This window comes from Microtus oregoni, unplaced genomic scaffold, assembly GCF_018167655.1.
Source record: "Microtus oregoni isolate MIOR12 unplaced genomic scaffold, Mior012 000006F_ref0000085, whole genome shotgun sequence".
NCBI lineage: Eukaryota > Metazoa > Chordata > Mammalia > Rodentia > Cricetidae > Microtus > Microtus oregoni.
The window spans coordinates 19,816,505-19,839,149 of NW_024543065.1; the positions used below are offsets into that span (position 1 = coordinate 19,816,505).

General features: G+C 44.1%; 1 protein-coding gene across 1 annotated transcript in view; it reads right to left on the reverse strand.

Moving 5' to 3' along the window:
• Positions 1 to 9,186: 9,186 nt before the first annotated feature.
• Dcbld1 (discoidin, CUB and LCCL domain containing 1) overlaps positions 9,187 to 22,645 on the reverse strand; it is an 81,602-nt gene continuing 68,143 nt past the window's right edge. The window contains exons 7-11 of the mRNA XM_041654958.1: positions 18,847 to 18,887; positions 16,650 to 16,737; positions 15,262 to 15,311; positions 11,555 to 11,674; positions 9,187 to 10,168 (exon numbers count right to left, since the gene is read on the reverse strand). Coding sequence (XP_041510892.1) covers positions 9,648 to 10,168; positions 11,555 to 11,674; positions 15,262 to 15,311; positions 16,650 to 16,737; positions 18,847 to 18,887 — 820 coding nt within the window. The 3' untranslated portion in view covers positions 9,187 to 9,647. The remainder of the gene's footprint in view (positions 10,169 to 11,554; positions 11,675 to 15,261; positions 15,312 to 16,649; positions 16,738 to 18,846; positions 18,888 to 22,645) is intronic.

Here is a 22,645-nt window from a genome sequence, read left to right on the forward strand (position 1 = left end):
AATTACCACATGTTGTTTGTTAGAAACATTTTGTTTAACAACAGTAAATCTTTTTAGGTTATCTTGAACCATAACCATCCTTGCGGCAGCCATGAGAACACACCTCAGATATCTCCAGCGGGAGAATGTTTAGCTGTCTGGAGACCCAGCTGCCTCCCTCTGGAATTGTCTGTGTTCAGGCAGAGGCTGTGCTGTTTCGGGTGGCTGATGATCGGTCAGTGACTGACCACGACCGAGATCCCATGAGGCGTGGGGATTGAAGTTGCAGTCACACGTTTCTTTCCCCTCCAGTCACGCACCGGCTTTGTGGGCTGGTTACCTCCACCATCCCCACCTGTTTCTCTTTACCAGCGTTGTCACTAGTAGACCTGTTTGGCATAGAGAATGCCTTTTCTTGTCGGTATCTTCTTTGAATGGAACCATGAGTAACACCTGCAGACCAGGAGTGAAGAAATAGCTCTTAGATTGGGGGTGAGGAGTTGCTCGTCGTTCCAGAGTAAGTAGGATGGTCTCTTAATTGGACAACTCTATTGCTCACACGGGCATGACTTGGTTGCTCACTGTTTCAGAGACAGTATACAGAACACTCTTAGCTTAGTGGGCAAAGATGTGTTGTCCTTAGAGAGGGCCGCTTGATGTGGCTTCCGGTGCTAGGAGTTTCACATGTCTGAAATGTTTGCATCAACAACAGAATTCATGTTTGACATTTGCTTTCCTTCTGGGCATTTGGAATTTTGGTACACGCTAGGCCTACTAACTGACTATAAAATGTGGTCTAAACAAATCTTTGAGAAGCTCATACTCTTACTGTTGGGTTTATCTGTCTTCTGAACTCATGTTTTCTTGTTTGTGTGCTTAAACCTATATTAAAATATATTTATTAAACCCTAACTCTGATCATAAAAATTAGTTTTAGAAAACATGCTTTAGGCCCAGGCAGGCTTCGCTGGTAAATGGCGCTTGGTGCTTGAGGAATGGTGCGAACCTGCCCAGCAGTGTTGGGAGCAGGTTGGACTGCACGTGGACTTTTTCTCTGTACTGGGTTTGTTTGTGTTCTTCTCTTATAAATCAGAGTTATGAGCCTGATCCTGTTTTTGGTCCTGTGACCCTTTAGCAAGTCAGTCATTTAGAGGTGTGTCCTGGAGACTCCTCAGTCAGTAACTAGGGAAAGATCCAGAAGGAGAATTCTCTGGGATATTCAGCAATTTGGACAATTAGAAAAACATTTCTATAATAGTGTCAGACAGCAGAAGTGACTGTTCCCACTAGATCGTGTTGGTGAACTGCTGATAAATGAGCCGTGGGGAGGCTGTGATCAGATTGTCAGCACCTCAACAGGAGAGCGAGGCCCCCAACGTGAGAGGACTGAAGGAGGGCATTCAGTTGTGCTTTCATAGACCATCTTCCTTAAAGAGAGTGGGGAAACCTAGAACCTTGAAATACATGGAAACACTTGAATGACTGTCCCTAGGCTGGTGACTGCTGACCCTCTTGCAAAGGTAGCCCACCCTTCCTATTAAAACCTCATACCAACACCCCATATCTGGAGATAGTAGTAGCCCCACTCACTCTGCTGCCTGGCATGCAACAAGGGTTAAGGCCTAGCAAAGATACGGAAGGTAGGGGAAACAACACAGCAGGTAGTGTTAGAATTACGCTGGCATAGTGGCTCACTCCTGTAAACCCCGTCACTGGGCCACTCTGGGATACATAGTGAGCTCCAGGACATCCCAACCTATGCAGAGTGAGACCCTATTTCCTCCACTACCTAATATTACAATTAGCATAGTCTACCAAGAGTCAGTGGAGTACTCCAGGGATGGGATGATGAGAGGGCGTGGTCAAGAAAGAATAAGAAATAAGAATGTGTAGCCAATAAGAAAGGGGGGTGGATTAACTTTGGAAAAGGATGTTTATGAGGAGCATACTTAACCATGAGGACACAGAACTCGGGAGGGAAAAGAGAAGAATCACTAGATATAATTTTGTTGCCCCCCCCCCAAAGCTGATATGTTAATACAAAACATTAAGACAACGCACCTGGCATAGAAATGTTTTTACAGTTTACCACAAATGTGAAATAAGTCTAAGTTTCTGACCTAGTTCCTTTCCTGTTGCTGTGGTAAGGCACCGTGACCAAGGCAACTTAGCAGAAGAGTTTATTTGGGGCTTACATTTTCAGCGTCCATGCCATCATGGCAGAGAGAGTGGTAGCGGGCAGGCAGGCAGGCAGGCATCACGCTGGAGCAGTATCCAAGAGCTATTTATTGAGCAACAAGCATGAGGAGGAGAGCTAACTGGGAATGAATGAACTTTTGAAACCTCACAGCCCAACAGTGACATATCTAGTCCTTCCCAAACAGCTCTGCCAATGTAACTGCGTATGCAAACACCTTAGCCTGTGAGGGCCAGTCTTAATCAAACACAATATACTGGCCTATGAGGGCCTGCCTACTGAAACTACCACATCTTGTATACACCTACTTAAAATAGACACAAAATATATAAAGGGAGGAGGCAGATGTCTCAGTGGGTAAAAGCATTGGCCTTAAACTTGATGACTTGAGTTCAATCCCTGAAAACTACAATGAAGGAAGACATTCAACCCTTGAAGGTTATTCTCTGACCGCCACACAAAAGTCATGGCCCACACCATGTATGTGCGTGTGCACGCATGCACACACACACTAACAAAATAATACATTTGAATGTGTATAGTTATCAAAAGTCGGTAGAACCACAAAAAATTATAAAATCCATCGTAGCAATACAAATTTGAAAGAGATCAAGATTTCAACAACAAGGTTTTGCTTTAAATCTTAAAATTAATCTTAAATTAAAACCGTAAAAGAAAGACCTGTAGTTTCTAATGAGGCAGATAGGTGGATGGTCTGTATCAAGGAAACTTGAGTAAATGTAAAACAGACACTAAAAGGGATTGTTTTTTTTAGAAAAGTAGGTGCAATTTGAGAAAGTGCCAGTAGGGGGCAAAAGATTCCAAAAACTGTATTTAAACTACTGGGCTAGATGGCGTTTTTGAGGATCCTTAGATAAACTAGACTCATTCTAAGGATGAATAAGTTGAAGTTTGGAGAAGTTAAGTCATTCAAGGTTACCCAGTGTCAGTCATGATTTAAATTCCTCTCTTCATTCTTTAATAAGCCACGGAGAGAGAAAGGGAACTACAGATGAATCAAAGGCTTTCAGTGTTTCATTTCATTAGCTTTATTTTCATTTTTCCTAAATGGTACAAGGACTGATGAAGCCTGGGTTTGGAACAGTTTTACTTTTTTTTCTTAAAATGGTGATCTAGAACTGTAAGTTGATGAAATAGAGGCAGATCCAAGGTTCAGGAGCATCCTCAGCTACATCATGAATTCCCTGCCCCCTGACCCATATGGGACTCTGTATCCAAAAGCAAAGCCAAAAGGACAGAATGGAGTGCTTATCTGTAATCCTAGAACTAGGAATGTCCTGGAGACATAAATGACAGAATGAAATCTATGCTCCCATGATGGCACCTATGAGATCAGAATTGTCTATGCGTGTCTGGTCATTTGTGCTAATACTCAGACCACAGGAAACCTGCTGCTCTGTGCTCTCACCTGCTAGTTCAGGCTTAGCTGTGGAGAGCTGGCTCAGTGGTTAAGCGCATAGGCTGTTCTTCCAGAGGTCCTGAGTTCAATTCCCAGCACCTACATGCTGGCTCACAGCCGTCTGGAATGAGACCTGGTGCCCTCTTCTGACCTGCAGGTGTACATGCAGGCAGAATAGTGTATATATATATATATATATATATATATATATATATATATATATAATAAATAAATCTTAAAAAAAAGTTCCACTCACTCACCCTGTTCTACGTACACACTGGGGCCACACTGAAAAAGTGCTGTCTTAAAACAAACTTCTTTCATTAGAAGGAGCGAAGACATGCAGAGAAGAACGTAATGGGTGAGGAAGCATATGAAGAGGCTGTGCGTGGTGACATAGGCAGTAAGCCCAGAACTTGGGAGGCAGAGGCAAGCAGTTCTTTGTGAGTTTGAGACCAGCTATGCAATGAGAGCCTGTTTCAAAAACAAGCCAGCAAAAAGGATTGCTATCCATAACTATGGTGGTTTAAATGAGAACGACCTCCATAGGTTCATATATTAGAATGTTTGATTGGACTGCTTAGGAAGTAGTTTTGTGGAGGAAGAGGCATGGTGCATGTATGGTGGTTGCAGAATAACTTGCAGGTAGTCTGTTCTCTCTTTCGTCGTGTGGGACTTGGGGGTTGAATTTGGGTTTTCAGGCTTGATGGCAAGTGCCTTTACCCCCTGTAGTGGATAAAGTTTTTTAAGCTAGCACACAAAGCAAGGTTCTTCTGTTTTGTTAATGTTGTTTTTAAATCGTTTATTTTTACTTTATATGCATTGGCATTTTGCCCGCATGTATGTGTGTCTGTGAGGGTGTTGGGTCCCCTGGAACTGGAGTTAACAGACAGTTGTGAGCTGCCATGTGGGTGCTGGGAATTAAAATGGGGATCCTCTGGAAGAGCAATCAGTGCTCTTAACTGCTGAGCCATCTCTCCAGCCCTGGTTCTTTGTATTTCAGAAATGTGGTTTGAAGACAAGCCTTCCAGCCAAGTTAGATGGGCCTCTGTAGTAAGAGGAGGGGGCCGCATCCCACCTCCCGGCTACCTTAACCCCTGAAATAACCACACAGAAATTGTATTAATTAAATTACTGCCTGGCCCATTAGCTCTAGCCTTTTCTTGGCTAACTCTCACATCTTGATTAACACATTTCTATTAAATCTGTCTATCACCATGTGATGTGGCTTACCCGCAAGATTCTAACCTACGTCTGTCTCAGATTCATGGTGTCTTCCACACTTACCTCCTTCCCAGCATTCTGTTCGGTCTACACTGCCAATCTAAGTCTGCCCTATCAAAAGGCCAAGGCAGTTTCTTTATTCAGCCAATGAAAGCAACACATAAACAGAAGAACCTCCTACACCAGGCCTCTGTGAAAGTCAGGGCACTCATTTAGCATAGATCATTAAGAGTTGGTAATAGCAGAGTGAGGGAGCTTTCATTCCAGTGACTACAAATCCAACCACACTTAAAGGCAGACTGTGGTCATATGTGCCCGTCCTCTCATGGGAGGCAGGGGCAGGGCATCACAAGTTCAAGGTTAACCTCAACTACACTGAGTCTACACCAAGACATCTTGTGGTATATCAGGGTCTAACTCAATAAAATAAAAATAATATAAAAAACCTTTTTTGTTTTGTTTTGGAGGCAGGGTTTCTCTGTGTAGTCTTGGCTGTCCTGAAAATTGCTCTATAGACCAGGCTGGCCTCAAACTCAGAGACCCATTTGGCTCTGCCTCCCAAATACTGAGATTAAAGACTTACACCACCATGGCCTTTTTCTGTTTTCCCTAAGAGCTAGAGATGGCAGGTGGAATATAGCTTGTCATTAATTTTAAGGGGAAGAGGGTTCAAGTCACCTTTGCAACAGAAGAAGGCCCTGTATGACTTTGGAAAGATTTCGGGAGTCCTAACATAGGGATAATTTCTAGCAGACACTGGGAACTTTTGTGACCTTTTCTGTTGTAGTGAGGAGGCTTCCCTCTATTCTAGGAAATTGTCTGTAAACTCTGTGAACATATGCACCTGGCTGTCAAGGTTTGTAGATAAAGTTTAATTGCCATTCTTTCTCTGCAGAGGTCTCTAATACTGGACAGTCTTTCAAAGGTAAAGAGTTAGCCAGGCATAGAGGTACACACCTTTAATCCCAGCACTCAGGAAGCAGAGGCAGGCAGATACATCTTTGTGAGTTTGAGGCTAGCCTGGTCTACGTCAAGAACTCCAGGACAGCTAGGGCTACATGGAGATACCCTGTCCTACCAAAATCAATTAATATTTAAGTAAAAAGTTAAGAAGGTAGAGCACAATGGTCTGTAACTATATAACTCCAGTTCCCTCTTTGGGCCTCTGGAGGCATTGCATGCATGTGATACACATGCATGCAGACAGAACACTCATGAACATAAAATAATAATTTTAACTTGAGACACCAGGAGGTTTTATATGAAAATTTGCCCATTTTGAACAATATATTTTTATAGTCCCATGAAGTCCCTTTCCTACAAGAGTATATGCTATAAGCATAAGATATAAGACTTTGTATCAGGTCTTAGCCATTCCTTCCACAATAGGTTATCTCCTGTGTTTAGTGAGTTTCATTGCTCCACTTTACTAAACTTTTGGGACAGAGATCTGGCAAGAAAGCCAGAGTAACTATGGTGATAAAGTTGCAGTCTCTTTTGGTGATGCTACCTCCCTGGGCTCCACCACCACCTACCTGCCAAGGATGAAATGCTACAGTGTGAGCTGTGTGAGCCAGCTGTATTCGGCACCATGAAAAGCTTGTGAGAGGAAACGATGCTTTAAGGATTTATTTCTGCTCATGGTTTCAGTTCAAGATTGTTGGCTCCAACACTGTGGGTCTGAGATGAAGCTTGAAGGAGACCTCAGCAGAGGAGACTGCTCAGCTGAGTCAAGCAGCCAGGAAGGAGACAACATGGGAAGAAGTAAAATAAATCCTCCACTGGGTATGTCTTAGGGAGACTTCCTTTGTCCAGTCTTAGCCCATTTCCTGGTGTCCATTCCCTCCTAATGTTCTCAGTTATGATTCCAGTAAGGGATGATCTAATGAGGTGATCTGATCATCTCTCAATGATCAGACCTACCAGGTGGGGCCCAAACCTTGAACAAGGAGCTGTTTGAACGTCTCTTCCTATCCATTCTTCCCATTGCACTGGTACGTTGAGGACATGTCATTCACAGCTCAGTGAACTCAAGTTTAGAGAATTTAATTCATGAGGCAGTCTGGCTGAAGGAGAAGAAATTCTGGAGTTCAGTCTGCCTCTCCCAAACAGAATTTAGTGAATATAATAAATAAATTAAGACAGTCTCCAATAAATAAGGCATTTGTAATAATCTGTTTTTATGTGCATTGGTGTTTTGCCTGCATGGATAGATGTTTGAGTGAGGGTGTCAGATCCCCTGGAACTGGAGTTACAGATGGCTGTGAGCTGCCATGTGGGTGGTGGGAATTGGCATGTTTTGTTTGTGGCTCCCAGATTTTAATTGGTTGTTTTTTTTTGTTGTTGTTGTTGGTTTTTTTTTGTTTTTTGTTTTTTTTGGTTTTTCGAGACAGGGTTTCTCTGAGGTTTTGGAGCCTGTCCTGGAACTAGCTCTTGTAGACCAGGCTGGTCTTGAACTCACAGAGATCCACCTATCTCTGCCTCCCGAGTGCTGGGAAATTGGTTGTTTTTTGAGACAGGGTTTTGGTGGACCTGGAACTTGCTTAGTAGACCAGGCCTGCCTCTGCCTTCCAAGTATTGGAATTAAAACCATGTGCCACCAGACTGGTCTACAGATCGAGTTCCAGGACAGCCAGGGCTACACAGGGAAACCTTGTCTCCAAAAAAAAAAAAAAAAAAAAAAAAAAAACAGTCATGCGCTACCATGACTGATGTCTGTAGATTTTATGTGGTCACCTAATTTTGATGTTATATGAAGCCTGTGTATGTAAAACAGAAGAAATGAAAATGTCTGGGGTCACAAGGGGGATAAGGGATGGGGATAGAAAAGAGAAAGGGGGGGGTAGACTATGTTAAACATAGCATACACCTGCACAAAAACATTAAAAATAAGATGAAAATAGAGAATTCCAAGGTAGAGGATGTATGCCGTGAGCCAAACAGACAGGTGACTGGAGGTGAACACAAGCCAGCGTGGGGGTGGGGGTGGGGGTGGGGTGGGTCTGTGTGTGTAAACAAATGCCTGTGACTCTTCATGGAGTGTGTGTCCTAAGTGGCATTAGTGTGACTGGAGGGTGGTCCTTTGACATCGTAAGTTGTCCCTGGCACAGTTTAAATCAGTTTCTACAAATAGGAAATGCAATCATCACCCAGGTGACCGGGCACCAAGAACTAGATGCTCTGATTCTATTTAACTAGACAGTGTAACTAAAGCCTCTAACAGGACAGAAAGGGAAACCAGAGGTGCCGGTGCCCATCTGTAATTCCAGCAAAGGCAGCAGGATCAGAAATTCAAGGTCATCCAAAGCTACACGGAGAGTTGACAGCCATCCTGGGCTATATTAGAGCCTGAAGTTAAAAAAGTTGCAAACTGCCTTATGGGAATTCAGCTCCAGGGTGAGCCTCTCGCTAGCCCAACAAGCAGGGGCCCAATGAGAGTTCAGGGGCTCTGATTTGGCATAGTTTATTACAATTAGGATACACACAAAATCATGTAAACTCCATAAAGTAAATGGTTTATCCTCCACTATAACCCACCAGTCGCCATGACCTTTCAGCACCCCATTTTAACACAGATCTGATTCACAGAAAACAACACTCGCACAAAGACGGTTACAGTTTTTAAGGAGAGGATTGCTTTTTTGGTCCATATTTTCTATTAACAAACAAAACACATACTTTTTTTCCCTCTTTGGCAAAAGAGGTTCAATTCCCCCAGTTAATTCACAAAGCAAACTCAGGGAAAACATCACTGAGGACGAGGTCCAGCCGAGACCGGGGCTACTCTATATGAGTATAATCACATATGGAGGAGAAAAGAGCTTTTCACACCGCCAGTTCAGCTACCAGTTCTCCCCTGGAAAAGCTCTACTCAGACACGCGGAAGAACACATTTCAAATGTCTGCTAGTTTTCCAGGGATAATGGAAGTCACCAACATGCACTATTTCTGGGGAAAGCTATGAGAAGTAGGCCTTCTGAGCTTAGCTACATTTTTTAAGCTGGGGTTTAGGAATACCTGACAGTCCCCCGAGCTACAGTCGCTCGGCTACCTTCATTACAAGTTGTGGAGAGAAAGTGTGGGCTGCCTTCAGTCTCAGCACCTGGGAAGGCAGATTTGCTTGTGAACACTGTGCTTTAATAAGGCCAAGCCATTGCCTTAGAGAATGGGGTTCCTCAGGGTGCAGCTGGGTCCCACACAGACCCAGGACACTGAGCTGCCCTCACTCACTCAGCAGGCAGCAGGTGCTGTAGAGGTGTGCTTGCTCGCATAAATCTACGGCCATGATAGCTAACAATCACCCCACCCCTGTGTGCTTTTCAAGTAATTTCATTTCTTTCAGGAGAAAGAATTTTTTTTTTTTAAAAAAAAAATGCTTTTAGTTTATCAAGAATGAAATGAGCCACCACAACCAGACAGGGTTTTTAAAACAGACCTCCAGCTAACAGTGTCAGATAACCAAACACACTGAGAAACAGGCACATATATTACGCATCTCTGCAAATTCCGAGCTTTCACCTTAGCCCCTATGTAGAAAACAAACACCACAAACTTCATTACTTTAATTCATGTTAAATACAACTATACAAATTGCACATGTTACAGCACAGCATCACAGTTGGAGAAATGAGAAGTCTCTTTATTCTAGCAATCCAGAAACCAACCGGCTCTGCTGGAAGGGTCGGAACAAAACCAGCTGCACAGTTCTGTAAACAGTAAGTGAGGTTGTCTCTAGGATCCCGAAGAGTCACACAGGCATGCGCGCACTTCTCCAGTGACTTGCAGCAGAGCTCGCTCAGTACCACAGCAGGTTCTTTCACATTAGGTTCACAAAAGAGCAGTCACGGCCATCTGGTTGAGGGGTGCAAGACCGTTTCTGGGTGCTGAATAACCATCAGTCGCCCCAGGAGTCATCTGCAACTGAGGAGCGGGGTCTCCGCTGTCCAAGAAGCTACTGGCTGCAGGCTTGTCGTAGGCACCACCCACAGGCTTGGGGCTTGCTGGCCTCTGATAGCCCTCACTCTGGGTGGCTCCTGCAGCAGGGGGATACCCTCCGGAAGAAAGGGAGTGTTTGTGAGTGGGCCTAAACCCAGGCACTCGGTAGCCATCCTGCGTGGAGAAGGTGTGGGCTCGTAGCAGGTGCCGCTCCACGATGGGCGTGGCGTACTCTGGCTCAGAGTGCGTCAAGGGCAATGCGTACTCATGGCGGCCCAGGCGTTGAGGACAGTCATAGTGGCCACCGGCCTCACTGCTCACCTTGGCCTCCTCAGTGTCTGTGTCCATGGGCCGGAAGGTAGAGCCCTTTCTCGTGACTGTTCCGGTGCCAATCATGAGAGGCTGCTGATAATCTGAAAGCAAAGGAGCATCATTAGTGCACCTGCAGACATGAGGGTGCGCGTGAAAGAGTCGCAGAACGTACTTTCCCTTCCACACGGCTCTCCACCGGGAAATAGGAAACGCAAGTCAGATGCTGCTGCTGGGGCTTAAACCGCCATAATACTGCCTGTTTCCGGAAGCCACAAAGGGCCACGGAACCATAGAGACAGTAGACATTTGGTTAGGGGGAAAATGTTCTGTAGAGGAGAGGCATTTACTTATGCATTTATAGACAGGGTCTTGTTCTGTAACCCCACCTAGACTTGAACTTGTGATCCTTTTGACTCACCCTCTGGTGTTCTGGGCTTACAGGTGTACAACTTCATCTCCAGTTTAGGGGTGACTTTTACTTATTTACTTGAGGTGAATCTCTGTGAAGGACTTTTTTTTCCCTCTTGATTAAATCATTTGAAGTGTAAAGACCCACTTCTAATCTGGATCTTTAAAGTGGGAAGATCCACCTATAATCAGGGCCATACTCTCTGCTGACAGCCTATATAAAGGAGATGGAAAGAGTCTTCTAAGATAGTGAAATAAGTCAAGTCTTTTTAGAATTTGTTCCACGTTAGGAACAGGAAAAAGAAGCCGGGCGGTGGTGGCGCACGCCTTTAATCCCAGCACTCGGGAGGCAGAGCCAGGCGGATCTCTGGGAGTTCGAGGCCAGCCTGGTCTACAAGAGCTAGTTCCAGGACAGGAACCAAAAAGCTATGGAGAAACCCTATCTCAAAAATAAAAAGATAAAAAATAAAAAACAGGAAAAAGAGCAGAGGAAAACAAAGTGACTTTTCTCAACTCACACAGCAACAGCAGTAGAGTCAGGACTTGAAGGTGTCAGATCACAGGGGCTCAATGTGTGAGACCTCAGATGTGGGGTCTCACTCAGAGCCCACACACTAGCAGCCCGAAGGACCTTTGGGGGCAAGCTGAAGAAGATTAACAGTCCAGAAATAAAACTGGAAGACAGGACGTAGTGATGCTCTCTCAGAGACACTGAGCTGTTCTGACCGACAGATCCCTTAACGCAGCTCCCTCTGCTCAGCAGCAGAAGATGTATTAAGTCATCATTCAGTTAGCCTTTCTTGACCCTCTTTCCCAGTTCTTTAATAAAAGCCTGGCGGGAGAATACAGATTAGCTTCTAGAGACTAGCAGTGCTGTGGGCCTCTGACCATTTGTGCCATTGTGTGCCCTGCAGGTGTACCCGCCTCACCTGAAGGAGCTATCAACCAATAGCTTAGTGTCAGCTTGAAACTCTGCAGAGTACAGAATGCTATGAGGGATCTTAGCCTTAGCGCTGTCCCATTCCTTGTCTCCCATAGCAGAACCTCCGAAGAGCACGGTCCCTGGGGATAACACTCACCTGCCATATCACTAGTGATAAGATCCAGCTTCTGTGTCATCTCCTTCTCATTGTCATAGCTGATGGTAAATTCAGTTGACTGATGCCTAGCAAAGGGATATTTAATCTGCTTCCAACAGCCTGAAAGAAAGAGAATAGGAAACGATGCATCAGGCATCTAATTCTCACACTCTACGTGTTCCTCCAGGTGTCAGACAGAAGTCAGTCTCTTGCAGGATGTTGATAAGCCTCTCGGTCAGTATGATGACACAAACCCATCAATACGCACATTGCCCACTGATGGCTTTGTTTATTTTCTTGAACTAGGGTCTCTTTACATAGCCCTGGCTGTCCTGAAACTCATTATGTAGACCAGGTTTGAACTCACAGAGATCTGGCTCCTGAGTGCTGGGATTAAAGGTGTGCACCGCCATGCCCAGCTCCTACGGTTGGTGTTAAATGTACCCGTGGACTGGAAAGGTGGTTCACTGGTTAAGAGCACAGGCTGCTCTTCCAGGACTGCATTTTGATTGCTAGCACACACGTGGCAGCTCACAGCCATGTGTAACTCCAGACTCAGAGAATCCAGCATCCTCTTGTGGACTCCACGGGCACCAGGCACAGACATAGTACACTGACATATATTCAGGCAGGCAAAATACCCATACACATAAAATAACTAACTTTAAAAAAATGGGCGTAGCCTCCAAGCTCTGGAACCATCTGGGCCCAGATTTCCATCCTCCACTTAAGACCCACACCCCAGAGGGGACAACACAGCTGTTGTTTAGACTTGACCTCTTTCCAACATTTTCAGGCCTCCGCTGTATTTTCCGGGAATGGATCAAGCAAGGATCATGTGTTTGTTCTGGAGAATTCTTAGGGCACAGGTCAGTGTTATCTACCCGTAATCTCAGCACCAAGAATGCCACAGCAGAAGGATTGCTGGGAGCTCCAGACCAGCCCAGATTTAATAGTGAGTTCAAGGTAAGCCTCGGCTACATTGAGACATTATCTCAGGGACACAGAAAACCACCAAGGGAAGACACAAAAAGCAGACACAGCAGTGAGTTAGCTGTGGTCTAAGAAATACTGGAAGATGTCAGGTCTGTTTGTACAGTCCTATAATTTTTTTAAAAAAATATTTTATTATTTATTATGTATATAATATTCTGTTTGTGTGTATGCCTGCAAGCCAGAAGACTCCATTACAGATAGTTGTGAGCTACCATGTGGTTGCTGGGAATTGAACTCAGGACCTTTGGAAGAGCAGGCAACGCTCTTAACCTCTGAGCCATCTCTCCAGCCCAACAGTCCTATAATCTTAAGATATTCAGGAGGGAGTACAAGCATGGAACTCAGGACCACGAGGGGTGCACCCACACACTGAGACAATGGGGATGTTCTATCGGGAACTCACCAAGGCCAGCTGGCCTGGGTCTGAAAAAACCTGGGATAAAACCGGATTCGCTGAACATAGCCGACAATGAGGACTACTGAGAACTCAAGAACAATGGCAGTGGGTTTTTGATCCTACTGCTCGTACTGGCTTTGTGGGAGCCTAGGCAGTTTGGATGCTCACCTTACTAGACCTAGATGGAGGTGGGTGGTCCTTGGATTTCCCACTGGGCAGGGAACCCTGATAGCTCTATGGGCTGACAAAGGAGGGGAACTTGATTGGGGGAGGGGGAGGGAAATGGGAGGAGGTGGCGGGGAAGAGACAGAAATTTTTAATAAATAAACGGAAAAAAAGAAAAAGATACTCAGGAGGCTCAGGCAGGAAGGGGGAAAAAAAGTTCAAGACCTGCCTGAGCTACAAAGTGAGTTAAGACTGGAAACATAGCGAGATCCTATCTAAAATAAGAAATGAAAGGGGGCGGGAAAGATGACTAGTGTTGTAGCTCAATGGTAGAGTTCTTGTGTACCATAGCTGAATCCTCAGTTGTGCAAAGAGGTCTGAAAATGCTTCATGCATGTTATTTTTTAATTGTCCTGATTATTATTGGACGCTGTATATAATGTGTGTGAGTGTGCCTGCCCATGTAATGGTATATGGAGAGTTGGGAGGACAACTTTCTGGAGTCAGGTCTCTTCTACCGTTATGTGGGCTCTGGGATCAAACTCTGGCCAGCACAGGCTCAGTTCACTGACAGGACTGCTGTCACTCCTCCTCGGTGACAGACAGTATAGTAATCTAATTTCCCATACACATACACAAATGAAGAGTTTAAGTGGGATGGGACGCATGCTAAATACGCTAAGATGGCAGAACACAGACTACATACAATAAAATTCTTCATGTAGCTTTGCTAATTCAAAGGTTATAAAACTAACCTTTAAAAAAACCCAAATAGTAGTTTCATCTTAGCTACTGTTTATTTTCCAAAAACAAAGGAACCACAAACCAAAAGTATTAAATGAAAGAATTCTAGAAGTAATTCACATCTTAAATGGCACGCTGTTCTTAGGAGAATAATGAAATCTTGCCCAGTGCGGCCTGGACTATGAACCACCCTCCTGTCTGCTGTCTCCACGCTCTCTATGCTACCCTCCTGTGACGGTCAACTTGACAGAATCTAGATTCACCTGGAAAATGGGTGTCTAGAAGGGGGATTATCTTGATTGTATTAACTGAGGTGGAGATACCCACTCAGCACGATGGGGCCATTTCCTGCCTGGGATCCTGAATTGTAAACGAAGGGGAGAGAGAGGGAGAGGGGGAAGAGGGAGGAGGGTTGGGTCAGGACACCGGACTGGGCAGCAGTTTGCATTGCATGACATCTCTCTGTGTTTTACCACCGTGGTTTGCTTCAATCCTGTTGTCTCTTCTTCCGACCAGGATGGAAGGATTGGGCCTTGAACCGTGAATATAAACAACTTCTCTTCCTCAAGATGCTTTCTGCTTTTTTTTTTTTTTTGAGATGGTTTCTCTGTAGTCCTGGCTTTGTTTTTTTTTTCTTTTTTTTATTAATTTATTTATTTATTAAAGATTTCTGCCTCCTCCCCACCACAGCCTCCCATTTCCCTCCCCCTCCCCCCATCAAGTCCCCCTCCCTCATCAGCTCAAAGAGCAATCAGGGTTCCCTGCCCTGTGGGAAGTCCAAGGACCACCCACCTCCATCCAGGTCTAGTAAGGTGAGCATCCAAACTGCCTAGGCTCTGTAGTCCTGGCTTTGTAGTAGACCAGGCAGCCTCAAACTCACAGAGATCCGCCTGCCTCTGCCTCCCAAGTGCTGGGAATAAAAGCATGTGCCACCATGACCGGCTCTTAAGTAGCTTTTTTCCGAGTATTTTATCACAGCAACAGGGAAAGGAACTAAGCCCCTCTCCTTTGGTCACTTCACTTTATGATGCACCAAAGCAAAATGGTGACATTGCCATCCGATTTCACTATATTATAGCTGACCTAGTCCACTATTATCTAGCTGTTTGCTAATCTCACTATCTAATATATAAACTACACTTTTCCAGAACTATGCAGTAGAAGCTTTCTCTAGATATATTATTTCATTCTATCTACAGTTTCGAGGAACCACTGGGTCTTGGAACAAAGTGCCCACACCACAAACCATAGATAGAGTGGTTTACTGGGTACTGAACCCATGACCTTGCACACGGTATGCAAGCGCTCTACTACTAAGCTATATTATCAATCCTACAAATGCATTGATAGACATTGTCCCTTTCCTTAAAGACAGAATCAAATGCAGATGGAGTTTTAAACCAACCTGTTTTCTGAGCCTCGGCTGATACATATGGATTTCCTTTTTTCTTCCTCCTATTAAGACAAAAAGTCCTCCTAAATATTTGGAAGCCAACTTATCCACCTTGTCTTTTCAAATAATATGAATAACAGAATGGTACTTACCTCATAGGCTTTTCTGAGGACTGAATGATCTAGAAGCTGTCATATGCTTACAAAGTCATATATATATATATACACATATATATGTATATATGATCATATGTAAATATATCTTATAATGAAGCCCACAATATTTTCACTGATACTAATTTATTTTGTGTGCTAGAAAGCAATGTATTATTATTTGATTTTCTCAATGGCCCAGGAAACTAATAAAATCCTTAAGTAATTTGTAATGATCACCTTTATATACTATTTTCTGTAAAGTACAAACTATAGGTGCCTTTGAAAGCAATTAATATTATTAGTTATATTAACTGTGTAGGATGATTCAGTATTCTCCCATACTAATATTCATATTTATGAGTTCTGATGCTGCTTAAAATGTAAAAAGAGAACTTGAGAATACTTTCTACTTTTGCTTAAATCCAACTTCTAACATGTATTATAATACTAAAAATGGTGTATAAGGGTTCTGGTACCCGTCATGGTGAAGGTCTTTGATCTATGATGGGTTGTTCGGTGACATGGGTGGGAGGTGAACCCAGGCTCCAGATCCTCTTTCTAACACACTCTCCATGGGTGGGAGAAAAGGGGAGACTTCAAAAGGTGCATGTCAGCTCCCAGATGTGGACTTTAGCAGCGCTCATGTGGGAAGCCTTTGTCAAGTTTCTGTGTGATGAGAACCGCTTAGAAAGTAGTGCTGGATATTTCTATATCAACATCTGGACCCAACGTACTTTAAAATAGAAACTAACATTTCATCTCTAAAGAAGTCACACTGCTTCTTTAACACACATTTATCAGAGGCACAAACATTTGGAGTTTGTGAATGTGTTAGGATTATCAACTTTGATGGGATTTAGACGCGCCATGGAAAAACACCTCTGGTTTTGTCTACGAGGGTGTCTAGGAGCCTAGAAAGGTTTAACTGACATAGGAAGATCCACTCTAATTGGAGATGGTACCATTCCATGCACTGGGGTCTCAGATTAAAAAAAAAAAAAAAAAGAGCCAGCAGGCAGCATCCATCTCTTTGATTCCTGGTGGTAGATGCGATGGGACCAGCTACTTCACACTCCTGCTGCCATGCCTTCCCCAGCATAACAGACTGTGTACCCTCAAACTGTGAGCCAAAACCATCCCTCCCTTTTTTTTAAGTTACTTTTGTCAGAGTGATGAGGAAAGTCAGCTAATAAACTGTACATATATAATGAGAGAAAAAAAATGAAACCGTGCAAATTCACATACTTTCTGAAGACTGCAAAGACACCCATTCCAGCCAGGAGGAGGACAATGAAGACCACTGACGGGATAACCACGGTTGTAATATTCATTCCTAGAGGAGAAAGTCACTTCATTACAACACCAATCACCCATAAACAAAACTCAGAATCTGAAACTGCTTCAGAGCTGGGTGCAGTGGTGGACAACTTTAATCCCAGCACTCAAGAGGCAGAGGCAGGAGAGGATCTATGTTAAGCTTCAGGACAGTCAAGGATACATACAGGAACCCTGCCTCAGATAGATAGATAGATAGATAGATGATAGATAGATAGATAGACAAAACTCAATAAACAAAACTGCTTTGCACACAGGAGAAATGACCATGCTTGGCCTTTATGGCATTACAAAGTAAACGGGGATGATGTAAACTCTGAGCCAAGTCTAGAAAAATAAAATTGTTCCTCCACTTGAAAAGGGCAGCTTTCTGTGCTCCAAGGCGTCACTTTGACTTGGAGCTTCTTGCTGGCTTGAGGCTAAATCCCCGAATCCGGAGGAGACAGCTGAAGGGAGGAGGCTGCATGCAGAGTTGGCAGCAAAGCTCTCACCCTCAGTGTCCACAGCTCCAGGAAGGTTGACAGATAACTGCTACCTTGCCTGGGTTGGCTCCCCAAGGCTCTCATTGTCAGAGGTGTGGCTGAAGAGGAAATGCAGTCTGATGTCCTCAAGCAGCATTTTACTCTGCAACTGAAAACACCAAGGTTCTCCACTACACTTGCTGTGCCTCAAATGAAGAGGCGCTCCTGCCCCGGAACCGACCCCTGCCTATCACTGTAAACAAACGTAGGCTATGACTCTGCACCTTTCTCTGTGATCCTTGGGAAGAAACTAAAGGACAATGGGAAGTAAAAATAGTGGTGCATGCCTTTGATCCCAGCCTAAGAGGCAAAGGTGCAGATCATCATAGAACCTTCATCTGGTGATGGATGGAGACAGAGACAGAGACCCACACTGGAGCACTGGACTGAGCTCCCAAGGTCCCAATGAGGAGCAGAAGGAGGGAGAACATGAGCAAAGAAGTCGGGACCACGAGGGGAGCACCCACCCACTGAGACAGTGGGGCTGATCTATTGGGAGCTCACCAAGGCTAGCTGGACTGTGACTGAAAAACAATGAGGGCTGATGAGAAGCCAAGGACAATGGCACGGGGTTTTGAACCTACGTAATGTGCTGGCTTTGTGGGAGCCTAGCCAGTTTGGATGTTCACCTTCCTAGAAATGGACGGAGGGGGGAGGACCTAGGACTTACCACAGGGCAGGGAACCCTGACTGCTCTTTGGACTGGAGAGGGAGGGGGAGAGGAGTGGGGGGAGGGGGAGAAGGGTGGGAGGAGGGGGAGAAGGGTGGGAGGTGGGGGAGGGAAATGGGAGGCTGGGAGGAGGAGGAAACTTGTTTTTTTTTTCTCCTTTTCTCAATAAAAAAAAAGTTAAAAAAAAAAAAACAAACGTAGGCTATGACTCTGCACCTTTCTCTGTGATCCTTGGGAAGAAACTAAAGGACAATGGGAAGTAAAAATAGTGGTGCATGCCTTTGATCCCAGCACCAGAGAGGCAAAGGTGCAGATCTCTGTGAGTTCAAGGCCAGCCTACAAATCACATTCCAGGCCACCTAAGGTTACATAATGAGACCCTGCCTCAAAAAAAAAACCAACAACCAACGTAGCAATGTATAGTTCATGAAGAAGAGGTAAAAAAAAAAAATACAGGTAAGCCCTACTGCTATCATTCATAAGAGTAAAACTGCAGAAAAATCTAACAATGTGGAAGGGAATGGTTAATCAATGGCATATACATATACAGTAATTTAGAAAACACCCATAATTCAAAGTTAAATGAGAAATGTATAGTATAGCATGCTACTTCTTATTACTGTGTCTGTGTACATACACATACTTACTGCTTATTACTATGTGTGGGCACATACATGTTTACATATATACATGTTTACTACTCTGTTTTTTTAGGCTGGGTGTCGTATAGTCCAGGCTGACTACAAACCTGAGGATGATCTTCAACTTGAAGTAGGTCAAATGCCTAGCAAAGATCAGACCCAGCACCACCAAAGGAAACAAAGAAAACAAAATAGAAAATTCTTGAGCTACATAACCTGGGGGCTTTGCAGGACTAAATTCCCACAGAAGACTGTTAAGCAATAACGACCCTTACCTGTGGAGGTAAACAGAAAGCGCTTTTCCGACAACGAACCACTGAAATAAAAAAGACAAACAGGCATGTGAGTTGTTTCGTTGGATACTGGAGCCAAGCATGGACCCATCCTGCCAGCTTCCAGTTATCATTTTCAACAGTGTCTATGGATAAGCCAACCCTGAAACTGCCATAAATTAAAGAAGACAGGTGACAAAGGCCAGACTCAGAGCCATGACCTCTCCTAATATATAAATAGTATGGGTTAATCGTACAAAATGCCTTTAACTATGGCATTCTCACATGTCCACAATGTGACTTTGATTGCACTGAATCCCCTCACCCCGACTCCAAATTCTCCATGGCTTCCCCAACCTGAAGAGCCACCTATCCTTGTGTGTTTTCTATTATTGCGACAAACATGGTGGCCAAAAGCATCTGGAAGGGGAACAGGTTTACTTCATCTCATAACTCTTAGATTATACTCCATCACCGAGGGAAGCCAGGGTAGGCAGGAACTCGAGAGAGAAACCTGCAGGCAAGGACTCCAGTGGAGGAAATGAAGGAATGCTGATTACTGGCTGGCTCAACCTGCTTTCTTACACAGCAAAGGAACACTGGGCACTCCCACACCAATCATCAACCGAGAAATTACCCCAGACATGGACAGAGGCATTACCCCAACTGGACAGTGGCACTTCTTTAACTGAGGCCCCCTCTCCCAGATCACCCCAGTGTGCTACATAAAAACCGAGCAGCCCATCCCTTTCTGCTTTGTTGCTGTAATCTTTAAGCTCTTGTTATGCAGCCCCAGCCTCCCTCGATCTCACAACGGTACCCTAAGCAAACCTGGCACAATCCTCCTGCCCCCAGCTCCCTTAGCTCTGGTGTTAGAGACATGCACTGCACCACACCCAGACATTATATTAATCTAGGCTCTGCACATGAGAGAAAAATGTGATGTTTATTTTCCCGGGTCTGGCTTTTCTTGCTTAACATGTTGATCTCTGGTTCTATTCTCCTGTAAATGCCCAAAGTTCATCCTGTATCTATTCATCTGTGATGGACATTTAGTATGACCCCATATATTGGAGTAAGTGTGGACATGCAGATATCTCTGATGTGTGGGTAAAAGTCCTTTGGTCTCATGCCTAGACATGGTATAACTGGTCTTACAGTAGTTTTGTTTTTAGTTTTTTATTTTTTAAAGATTTATTTATTTTACATATGAGTACCCTATTTGCATGTACACCTTTGCACCAGAAGAGGGCATCAGATCCCATTATAGATGGTTGTGAGCTACCATGTGGTTGCTGGGAATTGAACTCAAGACCACTGGAAGAGGAGCCAATGTTTTTAACCACTGATCTATCTCTCTACCTTAGTTTTTTAAGGAACCTCCATACTGGAATGAGAACCCAGCTCTCGTGACCCTCTGGGAAAGGTACATACTGTAGGGAATAAATTTAGAATTCATTTTTTTTTAAATTTATTTATTAAGTATACAGTGTTCTGCCAGAAGAGGGCACCACATCTCGTTACAGATGGTTGTGAACCACCATGTGGTTGCTGGGGATTGAACTCAGGACCTCTGGAAGAACAGCCAGTGCTCTTAACCTCTGAGCCATCTCTCCAGCCCCCATCAAGAGCCCCTCTTTTGTCTGATATTTTAATTTTCTTTCTCCTAATGTCCCAAAACTAAGAACTACATTGGAACGTGGTCTCCCAAATGTCACATCAACCATGTGTTGCAACACAAATGTTTATGGTTGTTTTCGCTGCTGTGAGGCAACCAAAACATCCAGTTTTGTTTTTTGTTGTTATCGAAGAGAATTAGAAAGGATAACTGTTGAACATGAAGAAGTGAATCTTGTGAGGTGGTTCAATTGATAAGGGCCCACTGAGTGATCCCTGACGACCACTTCTCCTACAAGTTGTCCTCCGACCCTACATGAATGCTGTGGCATGCATATGCCTGCGTGTGTACACACATATACACAGACACAATTTTAAAATGAAACAATGTTTTTATAAAGAGGGGAGGTTCTGCTACCAGCTTTCTGCCTGGCTTTCCTCCATATCAGCTGGCCTCTACAGTGCACTGTATCAAACTAACTGACTGGGACAAAGTCACACTAAGGGTACACAAACCTCCTCCTTCAAAACTACCACCCGGGAGAGGGCAGGGCTCTGTGGCACCCGCAATGAGGTGAATGAATTCCATCAAATTACAGCAGTAAGAAAGCTCCCCCGGGACTCCAGAGACAGACAGTCTGGAACAATCGGAGGTACACACAAAGGAAAGGCTGTCCCTGCTGACCGTCAGAGCCTCCTCCTTGGGATGAGGTCAGTCCCTCTTCCTGATTCCATTCTGGTCTCCTCAGATCCAGGAAGTGGCCTGGCCCCCGGATGAGTCCCAGCAGGTCTGGATATTTACTTTAGGGACCCCCTCTTCCTCAGCTGCAATGCTTCCTTCTCCGTTTTTCCCCCGGACACTAAACAACCATGTGTGGGAACACAAGTTCAATGACCGAATGTACAGTGCTTCCCCAAGGGCAAAACATCACAGATCAAAACAGTTGCTCCCTGAAGATTTGGGATCTAAACAAGACGAGGAGACTGGCTTGACATCCAGCTAACTCCCTGCTCAGAACAAAGATCGGGGAGAAATCACGAGAGCTAGGAGAAAGTACAGCCCTTAATATTATAACTCTGGACTTTCTACACCCACCAAAACAAAAACAAGACAATTCACACAACTTAAGTACAAGATAAACCGCCAACTTCCTACAAGCTGTTAATAATTTATATTTATGTACATCGTTGGTATGCAAATTTAACTTCCACGTGAAAGTTATATTTATGCATTAAGTCTAATTGCTACGTGTGTAATTGAGATAATTAAGCCTACTTTTAATTCAGCTATTTTAATGGTTTTTTTCAAAAGTAAAACAAAATCCAAGCAGTACACATTAAACTTGGTCACCATGAAGCATTCAGACACATATAAAAATAGGCCAAGTCGTTGGAGCAGTCTAGGCAAGAGCATCTATCTATCTATCTATCTATCTATCTATCTATCTATTTATTTATTATGTATACAATATTCTGCCTGCAGGCCAGAAGAGGGCACCAGACCTCATTACAGATGGTTGTGAGCCACCATGTGGTTGCTGGGAATTGAACTCCGGACCTTTGGAAGAGCAGGCAATTCTCTTAACCCCTGAGCCCATCTCTCCAGCCCTAGGCAAGAGCATTTTATCTTCTTGAAAAAACATCAGGCCTTCAATAGACACACACAGCAAATTCTCAAAAGTCAAGATCAGGTTGACATTGAAAGGTTTACAGCACAATGTATAAACAATCAGTTCTGCCACAAGCAGGATGCAAAATTTAATGCTCCAAGGTTTGAGGTAGATATATATCTAAAAAAGTATATGTTCAGGCTAGACAGATGGCTCGCTAGTTAAGCGCACTGGCTACTCTTCCAGAGGACCCGAGTTCAATTCCCAGCCCCCACTTGGTGGCTCACAATACATTCTTGTAATAGGATTTCTACCAAACAAGATAGCCCACACTTAGTGTCTTAGTCAGGGTTACTACAACTGTTGATAAAATACTCGGACCAAAAAGCAAGTTGGAGAAGAAAGGGTTTATCTGGCTTACATTTCCATCTGAAAGATCATCGGTGAAGGCACTCAGGACAAAAACTTAAGCAGGGCTGGGCCATGCTTAAACTCCCATGCAGTAAACTGAGACACCAACACACAATACAAGCCCTTGCTATTATTTTTTCTTACTCCTCAAGAAACAGTCTCTA